Source organism: Choloepus didactylus, chromosome 19 (genome assembly GCF_015220235.1).
Source record: "Choloepus didactylus isolate mChoDid1 chromosome 19, mChoDid1.pri, whole genome shotgun sequence".
NCBI classification, from domain to species: Eukaryota; Metazoa; Chordata; class Mammalia; order Pilosa; family Megalonychidae; genus Choloepus; species Choloepus didactylus.
Window position 1 is genome coordinate 29,221,456 of NC_051325.1, and position 11,534 is coordinate 29,232,989.

An 11,534-nucleotide genomic window follows, 5' to 3' on the forward strand; every position below is an offset into this window, starting at 1 on the left:
TGGCAGCCCAGTGGACTGTATTCAATCTGAGATGTGTTCTGTTTGGCCAACACAGGATTTTCCTTTTGTTTTAACTAATCCAACAAAGTATTTATAAAGTTCTGAAATTCCAGACTCTCTTGAAAAAATGGGAAGATCTGGCAAAGCTGAGTCCAATTCCCACCTGGCAATAATTGGCTGGGGTTTAACAGTGAGGGGTGCCCTTTAGACCTCAGTCTCCTGCCACAGTTCCCAGTCCCAATTCTATGCAGCTGGAGCTTCCCTCTGCATTTTTCAGCTACCAGTCTTTTGAACTGGCATCCCCTGAGAGTTTATCCCCCCACCCCACCCCGATTATAAGGAAACCAAGGACCAGAGAGGTTATGCGGGTTGCCTAAAGTCAGAGCCTGTTGGAAGCAAAGCGCAGGCCTCTGAAAATCCCCGGTGGGTCTCCGTCCACAATAGACCGGCTGAGGCCCGACTCGGATTGTCTTTGGAACAATTTTCCAAGGAACCTGGCAGTGGCCGTCACCGCAAAGTTTGGGTGAGGACTTCAGGGTCGGAGCTTTGAGCCAGGCAAGCTGCCCGCAATGAGATGTCCATCTTCTTCCCTGGGGGGATTTCTCCAGCCCCACCCCTCACCTCAAAGCCCCACGCTGTATGTGACGGAGCCTCCCCAGGCCCCAGCTCTAGGACACGAAAGGACTGCAGCCCGGGCTTCTCCTGAAGATGGGACCTTGTGGCGGAGGCGATCGCTCGCACTGGGCTCCAGCAAAAGACAGGACGCTCGGTTCCTTCACGGGCGAGCCCCAGGGGGTCCTGTTCCTCGGAATCTCCCCCATTGAAACCCGGCTTCTGCGGTCCCATCCAGACCCGGGTGCGAAGGCTCAGAAACCCCTGCGAGCGGCCGACCCGGGGGCTGGGGACCCACTCTAGTGCGGCGGGAGCTCGGCGCGCCAAGCGCCCTGGGCGCACCAGCCAGAGGGCGCGCGGTAGGTTCAGGAGCCGGGCGCCCACCCTCCGCCTGGGCGAGGAGGCGGGCGAGGGGCCCCAGGGCGGAGTCAAACGTGAGGCGGGGCGCCCGGGGCCAGGCGGTGAAGAGAGGCCGCAACCGCAGGGGAAGCGCGCTGGGCGAGAAAGAAAGAGGGATCCCCTCGACGCAGCGCCAACGCGAGAGCAAATCCCAGTCCCGGAGGCGGGAACCCTAGCTCCGGGTCGCCGGGGCAGCGGAGCGCGCCGAGTAAGAGGCGCCGAGGCAGGTACGCGCTGAGCTCTGCTCAGTCTTGGGCTCCACCGGCTCAGGGGTGCCGTGGGGGCGTTGCCCCGGCTGGGGCTCAGGCGCCCCCTTCTTTCTCAGGGGGATTCGGGCTGCTTTCCCTCCTGCCACTCTCGGGATGCACCAGGCAGGCTCGGAGTAGGGGAGTTGGTGCCGAGAGATATGCCCTGGCTCGCGGGGACCTGGCAGGAAACGGTAAGCTGAGGCCCGGGAGCGAAGGCGGATGGGCTTAAACCGCGAGCGCTGAATTACAGGGGCGGAGTGGACAGACACCTTCCTGAAAGGTGAGCGGAAAAGAGAAGTGTCTCTGGGAAAATTGCCGCGAGCCGCATCTTCACACTTCCTCCCCGCCCCTCCCTCTTCTCCCCGGTCCCCAGACTTCTTCCAGCCGGGAGGCCCCGCATGCTTTGCTTTTCGAGCCTTATTTTCAGACCTGATCACCGACCCTGCATGGGTGGCGCCTGCGGGACCGCGCGGCCGGCGCCAGGTGGTTAATGAGGCCGAGGAGGGAAGGGCGCCGCTGGAGCGGGCTGGACAAGGGGCAAAGAGTACATCCGCGACATGCAGCAGGGGCCTGCCCCCGCCTGGGCGCACGCCCTCTCCTCCTGAGTCTGGGGGCTGGAGTAGAAGACAGGGGTGCCGGACTCCCGCTTCTCCGCCTACCGCAGGGCAGAGTCTGCGGGGATTGGGACCTCGCGTGGAACAGGGGAGGGGACGCGGAGGAAGGACGCCCCCGGCTGCGGACGCCGCTGAGACTGAACCCCACCTCACGCAGCAGGCAGGCGCGCCGCAGGTTAGGGGTTCCTGCCACCCCTGCGATTGCTGTCCCTTACCAGCGGCAGCTCTTGCCCCTCGCACTCCCCCGGCCCCACACAGGGACAGACCAAACCCGCGGTCCACTTTGGTCCCTTCTTGCTACCAGCACTCCGCGGGCCTCAGACTTGGGGGCATTTCCAGGTATGTTGGGAAGGGAGGAGTGATTCATGGCTGGATGGCCGGAGATCCCCCATTACGTGGGTGTTGGGGTCTGGATTCTTTTTCCAGCCCCTCAGTGATGCCTTGAACCCTTAGGTGCCCCATTTCCGGAGGGCTCAGTATTTTACAGACCTTATTTCTTCCCCCGTGGACCCCCTGAGGCACTAAGAAATTAAAGAATTTATTCAGACATTTGAGGGTAGTTCAGCCAGCCCTGCAGGGTCCTTAGTGACCTCCGCCTGGGGTTTTCAGTTAAGCTGAGTCTTGGTGTGACCATCATTCCCAGGGCCCACAGATCTTGGTGACAAAACATGGAGCCTCCCAGCCAGGGCTGATTCATTGAGGGAACTGGGGACCCACCCGGTGAAGAGAAGGAGGGAGCAGGTCCAAATGAGTGGTGGCAGGGAGGGAGGCAGACAAAGAATTTCTTTCTAGAACTGGTTCCCAAAGAACAGAGAAGCAGCAGAAGCCCCTGCCACCCACAGCCCCCTCCACTCACAGCATCCTCCTTAGTTTCCTCATTCATTCATTCAACAGGTTCTTTTTCAGCCCCACCATGTGCCAGGAATTTGGTACATGGGAAGATTGGGACTCAGAGAGCACACACCACTGGCCCAAGATGCCTCAGCCTGTCCATGTGAATGTGGATTTGATGATTTCTGAGTGGAAATCCTCCTGCTTTGGAGGACAGGCCTTGCTGCATCCCAGCCCTCCCATTAGCCTTGGCCCTGGCACACCACTGTGATGGCTGCAGTAGGCTAGACCAGCTGCAGGGAGCAGCCTCGGAAAACCCCCATGGGTGCTGATGCTGGGGTGACTGGGCAGTCAATTCAGTCCCTGGCCCCTGGGAAAAGGGCAAAAGGTGCACATTCTTCTCAGATGTCTCTGGAGAGACCAATCTATCAGCAGGCTAGTTCCTGCCTACGGTTGGGCAATTATTGGGTGCTTTCTCAGCTGCCAGATCTCTTGTCTCCCATCACAGTGCTCGGGGTAGCTCTGTCACAGGCAGGCAGTGGGTCTGGTTGGTCTGTCCCTGGGGAACTGCAGGGAAATGCTGCCAGGGGTTCTCCTGCAGGCTGCTCACTGATTGTCTCCTTCCAGGATCCACAATGGCATGTCAACTCTCCCCAAGGATGCGGGCAGGGGTGCTAGGCTCCCTGGCCCTGTGAGAGCAGAGGGTCTGGACCTCCAGCTTGGAGCACTCAGAACCTCCAAGACTCCCACAGCACCACTCCACCCGCAGGCATCACCATGGCAGCCCAGAATGGGAACTCTAGTTCTGTACCCAACTTCAACCCATCCCATAGCCATGTCTCCTCCCCCCCCTTCAACTTCACTTATGGAGATTATGACCTCCCTCTGGATGAGGATGAAGACATGACCAAGACCCAGACCTTCTTCGCAGCCAAGATTGTCATCGGTGTGGCACTGGCAGGCATCATGCTCATCTGCGGTGTCGGCAACTTTGTGTTCATTGTTGCCCTTGCCCGCTACAAGAAGCTGCGCAACCTCACCAACCTGCTCATCGCTAACCTGGCCATCTCGGACTTCCTGGTGGCCATTGTCTGCTGCCCCTTTGAGATGGATTACTACGTGGTACGTCAACTCTCCTGGGAGCATGGCCATGTGCTCTGTGCTTCTGTCAACTACCTGCGCACTGTCTCGCTGTATGTCTCCACCAATGCCCTGCTGGCCATCGCTATTGACAGGTGAGGATGATGGGAAGGGGAGAAACAGGGGTCTGGGTGGGCTGCTCCTTTCTACACTTCAGCTCTGACAGGTGGGCACTACCCCAGATTTGAAAGCTCAGGGGCAAGAAGAGAACTCGTTTCTCTAGTTGTGGCCTGTGTTCTTCCAAATGTGGGCAAAGGCCCCAGTTCTGGACCATGCCCCCAGGTACCAGATCTGCTTCAGAAACAGGCATGTCACATGACGGTGAGTGGCATCAAACACAAAGGCAGAAGAATAAAGTCCAGGCAGCTACTACTTAAAGGCCCCAGGGAAGTTAGGAGGGCAGCTTCCAGTCAAGACACCCTGTACCGAGTTATTCCTGAAACCACTGCCCAGTAAAGATGCGGAACATTTCCATCATCTGAAAACTCTCCTCATGTCCCACCCCAGGAAATCATGGATCTGATTTCTCTTACTATAGTTCAGTTTTGCCTGTTCTTTAACTTTACACAAATTGACTCATACAGTATGTACTCTTGTTTCTGGCGACCTTGCAGAGCTGATTTTAAAATAAGGTAGCAGGGTTTGTTTGCAGAAAAGGGGGAAGGACACCTTGCCTTTGCTTTTTTGCACAGATCGATGTGCTCATTTGCATACATCTGCATGAGATGTTCCGGAAGTCCTTGTACTATTACAAATTTGTAAAATAAAATGTATAATAGCAGCTTAGGACTAATCTTATGCATTATAGTTATGTGAACTGTTGTAGGCCAGCAGGGGACCACCAGCGGCTCTGCTGGAGGGTCAGCCTATTCAGTTGGTGTCATGTCCTCTTGGTTACTGTCTGCCATTGTGAGCTTTTCTGAAGCTCATTTTGATGATGTGCTTTCTAATCATCTTATTTCCCTTTTGTCTCCTTTCAACCCTTCACTTTTTCCCTGGTTCTTAGTGCCATTTAGGTTTGTTGTCCTTTTTAACCAACCAGTACATTATTTTTGCTTTTTTGGCAATAAAATACACATACAGATATAAGAAGTATCTTGCTTTTTATAACATAATTCTTGAAGGAGAAACAATTTTGTTACTACAACTCTGAGACTCTCCAGCCCCAAATCAGTGTTATGAAATATGAACCTATTAACCAACTGCACAAAATTCACCAGGGAAAATAATGCAAAGTCAGCTTCCTGGGCCCCATCCTAGCCCTGCTGAATGTGACTCCCTTGGGTTGGGTCCCAGGAAGCTGAATTTTTTTTTTTAATCTTCATTTTATTGAGATACATTCACATACCACGCAGTCATACAAAACAAATCGTACATTCGATTGTTCACAGTACCATTACATAGTTGTACATTCATCACCTAAATCAATCCCTGACACCTTCATTAGCACACACACAAAAATAACAAGAATAATAATTAGAGTGAAAAAGAGCAATTGAAGTAAAAAAGAACACTGGGTACCTTTGTCTGTTTGTTTGTTTGTTTCCTTCCCCTATTTTTCTACTCATCCATCCATAAACTAGACAAAGTGGAGTGTGGTCCTTATGGCTTTCCCAATCTCCTTGTCACCCCTCATAAGCTACATTTTTATACAACTGTCTTCGAGATTCATGGGTTCTGGGTTGTAGTTTGATAGTTTCAGGTATCCACCACCAGCTACCCCAATTCTTTAGAACCTAAAAAGGGTTGTCTAAAGTGTGCTTAAGAGTGCCCACCAGAGTGACCTCTCGGCTCCTTTTGGATTCTCTCTGCCACTGAAGCTTATTTCATTTCCTTTCACATCCCCCTTTTGGTCAAGAAGATGTTCTCCGTCCCACGATGCCAGGTCTACATTCCTCCCCGGGAGTCATATTCCACGTTGCCAGGGAGATTCACTCCCCTGGGTGTCTGATCCCACGTAGGGGGGAGGGCAGTGATTTCACCTTTCAAGTTGGCTTAGCCAGAGAGAGAGGGCCACATCTGAGCAACAAAGAGGCATTCGGGAGGAGGCTCTTAGGCACAATTATAGGGAGGCCTAGCCTCTCCTTTGCAGCAACCGTCTTCCCAAGGGTAAAATCTATGGTAGAGGGCTCAACCCATCAAACCACCAGTTCCCTATGTCTGTGGTCATGTTAGCAACCATCGAGGTGGGGTAGGCCAGTACCCCTGCATTCTCCACAGGCTCCTCAAGGGGGCACTACATATTTTTTTCCTTGTTTTTTATTTATTTTTTTTAACTTTTTTTTCTTTTTTAAATCAACTGTTTGAAAAAAAAAAATTAAAACAAAACAAAACAAAACAAAAATACAGTAAAAGAACATTTCAAAGAGACCGTAACAAGGGAGTAAGAAAAAGACAACTAACCTAAGATAACTGCTTTACTTCCAACCTGTTCCTACTTTACCCCAAGAAAGTTACCTAATATAAGGAAGCTGAATTTTTATCTAATTCCCTGGGTGATTCTGATAGTCATTAAAGTGTGAGTTGTTGCTGTTCTAATCCCCTTTGTCTCACTGAAACCTTTGTCTCCGTAATGTCATTTTTGGTAACGCTGGAGTTTCTTGGGAAGCATCTACCCTGTTACAATGGACAACAGAACAGTTCCTTTTTTATCCTAAACCGACTCTGGCCCAGTCAGATTCCAGCTCTACCAGCAGTTTCACCATCCTGCCAGTCACCCAAGTAGGAAACATGACCATCCTTCTTTGCCTTTTACCCTGTGCCACCCCCACCCCAGGTCCTAGCAATTCTCCCCCCAGCTTCATCTCTTTACAAGTCATGTCTGGACCATTGTAATAATCCTCTAACCTCTTTCTCTTTACCCCCCAAAAGCCATAGTGACCCATATTAAGTGGCAGAATACCACCACCATTGCTAAATCTTCCTAAAACATGTCATTGCTCACAAAACCACCAAAAGCCCTACTCCCTGCAGAATACATGCCAACTCCTGAGGCTAATATTACAGTGTCTTTATCATCTGATGCCGAACTGTCTTTCTAATCTCATGCTGTGTATAGAGATACAGATTCCTTTCCAAAATACTTTGTCTTTTAAGTGCAATTCCCATGTCTTCTATCCCTCTGTCTCCACAGTGCCTAGCAAAGAGCCTTATGTTTGTGTCTTGGTTTGAGTTACCCCCCAAACAGAGCCTTAGACAAGGATTCACCTACAGGTAGCACCTAGGAAGCACTCATAGGGGTGTGGGGAGTGAGGAAGGGAAGAGAAGACAGTGGAAGGCAGCCAAAACACAGTGCATTATTGAGCAAATTTCCACTGTGGACAGCTAGTGCTTATTTCTGCTGAGGACCTCTTGGAGCCACTGTGGATCACACCTCAAAGTTTTCCCAGGAGGGGTGATGGAGCTGGGGTATTTTTACAACTCTTTTAAATCATAGATTAGGGCTGCTTTGCAAATGCTGCACACATATGCCTGTGTCTGGGCACCACAGACAGAAGAGCCACGTTCATGCAGAGAGGGCCAGGAAGATATGCTACTTCAAGTCACAGAGACCCTAGAATGATCTGGATATAGCCAATGAAGTAGATGCAAAAAAGACCTTACAAATGTCCCTCTTGCCACCCCTCCACCCCCACAAAGCATAGCAATTATCCTAGAGTTCCAGAGTAGTTAAATAGTTTTTGTTAGATTTCTCTGCAAAGAAGGTATTCAACCCACACAAATACGCTCATTTCTTCACAAAGATCCCCTCCGCTTTCCCAGGCAGTGTGGCTCATTGGAAAGAGCAGGAGTAAAGCTTCACACTGTGTGGGGCTTTATGATGTCAAGGCAACTTCATTCACCTGCTCTTTTGAACTTGAGATGGTCCTCAGAATTGGATGCAAACACTGTGTATCAGAACCCTGGATTCTGGTCCCTGCACAAAGTGAGCTTGGCAAATCACCTACTTCTCACTGGCCTCAGAGTCCACTACAACCCCACCCCTACCTCCTGCTTCTGTAATGCAGGATGACATCTGGGGAGGAAAAGAAAGCCCTCATCGCTGCCCTGAGAAAGGCCCCACCTCTACGAGATCCACAACTCCTCTTTCACCTCTGAACAGTGAGATATTTGGAATGAAGAGCTTTGAAAGCACCATGCTCTAGCGCAGAAAGAGCGGCAAGACTGAAAGCCAAGGTGGTATCAATAGGACTCAATATTTTAATAGGCCACACATATTTATTGAACACCTACCATGTGTCACGTGTTTTACAAACATCATTGCATTTCTGTTTACAGCAGTCCTGCAAGGCAGGTGTCATTTTAGTCCACCTTACATTTGAGAAAACAAAACTCAGAGAGATTGGTTAATTCACCCCACACCACAAAGCCAATCAGGCGAAGAGTCTGGGTTTATTTATTCAGGCTGCTTGATCCAAAGCCCCTGTTGTTTCCACTAAAACAGCTGCTACTCCAGATGCCAAATAATGTGGCTAAAATAAGATGAAGCTTGTAGAAGTTGGGTAATGGGAACATGGGGATCCGCTGTGCCGTTTGTCTGCTTTTGAGTGTGTTTGGGTTAGGGAACAACTAGCAATGTTTCCAAGCATACCTCATTATTACTGTTGGCTTCCCTCCCCGACCAGATATCTGGCTATCGTTCACCCCTTGAAACCACGGATGAATTACCAAACGGCCTCCTTCCTGATCGCTTTGGTCTGGATGGTGTCCCTCCTCATCGCCATCCCATCGGCCTACTTCGCCACAGAAACCGTCCTCTTCATCGTCAAAAGCCAGGAAAAGATCTTCTGCGGCCAGATCTGGCCCGTGGACCAGCAGCTCTACTACAAGTCCTACTTCCTCTTCATCTTTGGCATCGAGTTCGTGGGCCCCGTGGTCACCATGACCCTGTGCTACGCGCGGATCTCGCGGGAGCTCTGGTTCAAGGCCGTCCCCGGCTTCCAGACGGAGCAGATCCGGAAGCGGCTGCGCTGCCGCCGGAAGACGGTGCTGGTGCTCATGTGCGTCCTCACGGCCTACGTGCTGTGCTGGGCGCCCTTCTACGGCTTCACCCTCGTGCGCGACTTCTTCCCCACCCTGGTGGTGAAGGAGAAGCACTACCTCACGGCCTTCTACGTCGTCGAGTGCATCGCCATGAGCAACAGCATGATCAACACCGTGTGCTTCGTGGCGGTCAAGAACAACACCATCAAGTACTTCAAGAAGGTGATGCTGCTCCGCTGGCGCCCCGCGCACCACGGCAGCAAGTCCAGCGCCGACCTCGACCTCCAGACCAGCGGCGTGCCCGCCACGGAGGAGGTGGACTGCATCAGGCTGAAGTGACCTGCCGGCGTCTCGCCGTCGGAAGACCGGAAGCCAGTCTTCAGAGGCTTCACACACCATCCGTCACTGTGTTCACCTCACTCCTCTCAAGGAACTGGGCTTTTCTTAGACGTAACATGCAGTGAGACTAGACAGGGCAAGAGCGGCTGGCATTTAGGATATCTGCTCAACACCTACTGTGTGCATGACCACAACGATGAGATTAGACAAGAGCAAAAGAAGCTAACATTTACAGATGGCCTACTGTGTGCAAAAACATCTTTAAAATAAACCAGCAGAAGCTGTTGGAGTCCCCAGGCTATGTCTAGAATATATAGATAGTCAGACAGAGGCGTCACTCACCCTCCATCTTCCCTCCTTCTCGTCAGTGCAGGAGTATCAAAAGGCTGTGGAAGGAAGATACTTAGACTGATGGAAATGTGAGGATCAGGTCATCCACGTGTGGGGTTTACAACCTCCTGGGAAGAGAGTGCCTGCCATTACATCGAGCCTTCCCACCAGCTCCTGCCAGCTCCCCAGGACATTCTCTAGGATTCTGGATGCCAGAAAGGAGTTTTTCTTGTAAATAGGTCAGTCTGATGTGGTTATCTACGATTATGTAATTTCAAAGGAAAGAACCAAAAAATCTCTTTCCCCCTAATACTTGAATGTTTATCATTCTCTTGGGTGAAGGCAGACAACCCTGAGACTAATAACAGCCAGTTCCTGACACCTCTGTGTAAAGGATTTCAGGGCCTCTAGTGTCAGGCAGGGAGGAAGGGGACAGAGAGGGGTGCAGGCTGCCACTGATAATGAAAAGGGCTTTAGCCTTTTGCTAAAGCCTGGACCAGTATTCTGGAATACATTCCCTTTTACAAAATAAACTCTTTTTGGAATCCAAAGAGCTGGGTTCAAGTCCCAACTCTGGGACTTGTGTGACCTTGATTTGTACTCTCTCTGTATCTCAGTTTTGCTTCAGTGACATGGAGATGTTGAAAATGCTTGCTCTGCCTTCCTCGTGAACTTTTGGGAGAGCCTGCTGAAGCCATACTTTATGAACGTGCTTTTCAACTGTACATATGACAAGAATGGATAAATGATATTGCACTGTTTGGATCAGGGAAACCCTGCCCACTGTGGCTTATCACTGAGAAAGACTCCTGAACTCTTCACAGTACAGCCCACCCACATTGGGGCAAAAAGGAATCCCTGTCCTGGGTTATATTCCGGAAGATTCAACCTCAGGGTCTCAGTGACCCCTAGACCCTCAGCGATCACAAGGTCAAGAAGTGTTGACCATCTTCCCCTGCATGTCACCAAACAGCACAGCCCAAGGCTGCATAAATGCCATTTCTGACTCTGTTTCTGTTATTGTATATCCATGGTGATTTGTTTGTACTTGTCCTCACTTCTTCCTGATTTGTTGTGAAGCAGAGAATATAAAAGGGTACTGGTTTGGGATTGACCCATCCACATTTAGGCAACTTCTAATTTTTTCTAGAGAAGGAGTTGTTGAGTTGTTTGTTTTTAATTAGGTGTTGTTTCCCTCCAAGAGTGAAGTTTAAACCAATATTTTCTTTTATCATCACCTAGCAGCCTCATCTAGAAGCCCAATCATTGTCCCTTTAGAGAATACAAACTCACTTTAATATTAGCTGAAGCAAAATGGTTTGTAAATTCTGACTTTACAAAATTACACAATGCATTCCAAAACCAAGCAAGTAGGTATTTTGGATTATCTGTATTTTTACAAATATAATAATAATTGAATTGTTATTTATTATCCCTGTCCTGGTTCTCCTCCTAAGAAGAAGATTCTTTAAGATAGACTGTGTATCAGTTGAGTCTGTCAACAGAATTCATCCCCCTTTTCCCTTTTATTCTACAATGTACCATCCCCCTTTCTTTTAAGTGTAAACGGAAACAACTTTTGTAAATATCAGTGTGTGTTGTGATTTTCCAGTGAATAAAAGTGTTATGTTGATATCAAATGAAATAATTAATATATGGAATCTTTATAGATGTATAATTTTTTTTCAATTAGAGAAATTGTAGGTTTACAGAAAAAAAATATGGAATCTTAACTACAGTGTTTAAGTGTTTTCCCCACTAATCTCTCATATTGGTAGTATATTCAGATAAAAAATGAGGTAATAGCCATCTAAACAATTCAAACCTGAAACAGAAAAAGAACTTATTGAAGGAATTTTTAAAACAGTAGCAACTCATACCAGCAACCAGCCTCATGTCAGTGACATCCTTCAACCTATAGCCCAAGCGTGCAATTCATGGGAACAAATGAGCAGAGCACCACTATGCTGTGCCCCTTCATTGTTTAAATGAAAACTGATGTTTGCTTGGAGACTGTTCATCCCTCCAACTGGTGTTA

At 49.6% G+C, this 11,534-nt stretch overlaps 1 protein-coding gene across 3 annotated transcripts; it reads left to right on the forward strand.

Moving 5' to 3' along the window:
* The first annotated feature begins 1,414 nt into the window (after positions 1 to 1,414).
* On the forward strand, positions 1,415 to 11,042 carry PROKR2 (prokineticin receptor 2). 3 transcript variants are annotated; one of them, XM_037811767.1, is made up of 3 exons: positions 1,415 to 1,450; positions 3,332 to 3,939; positions 8,470 to 11,042. In XM_037811767.1, the coding sequence occupies exons 2-3, from the start codon at positions 3,482 to 3,484 to the stop codon at positions 9,164 to 9,166; spliced, it is 1,155 nt and encodes a 384-aa protein (XP_037667695.1). In that variant the 5' UTR covers positions 1,415 to 1,450; positions 3,332 to 3,481; the 3' UTR covers positions 9,167 to 11,042. The 3 variants fall into 3 exon arrangements, with proteins under 3 accessions (XP_037667695.1, XP_037667697.1, XP_037667694.1); XM_037811769.1 differs by lacking the exon at positions 1,415 to 1,450 and adding an exon at positions 1,986 to 2,048; XM_037811766.1 differs by lacking the exon at positions 1,415 to 1,450 and having other exon boundaries at positions 3,286 to 3,939.
* The last annotated feature ends 492 nt before the right edge of the window (positions 11,043 to 11,534 follow it).

Bases quoted from the DNA above. Each gene is read 5' to 3' on its own strand.
- PROKR2 (XM_037811767.1), top strand. From the start codon at position 3,482: ATGGCAGCCCAGAATGGGAACTCTAGTTCTGTACCCAACTTCAACCCA. The intron at 3,940-8,469 runs GTGAGGATGATG...CTCCCCGACCAG, and splicing joins CTGGCCATCGCTATTGACAG to ATATCTGGCTATCGTTCACC.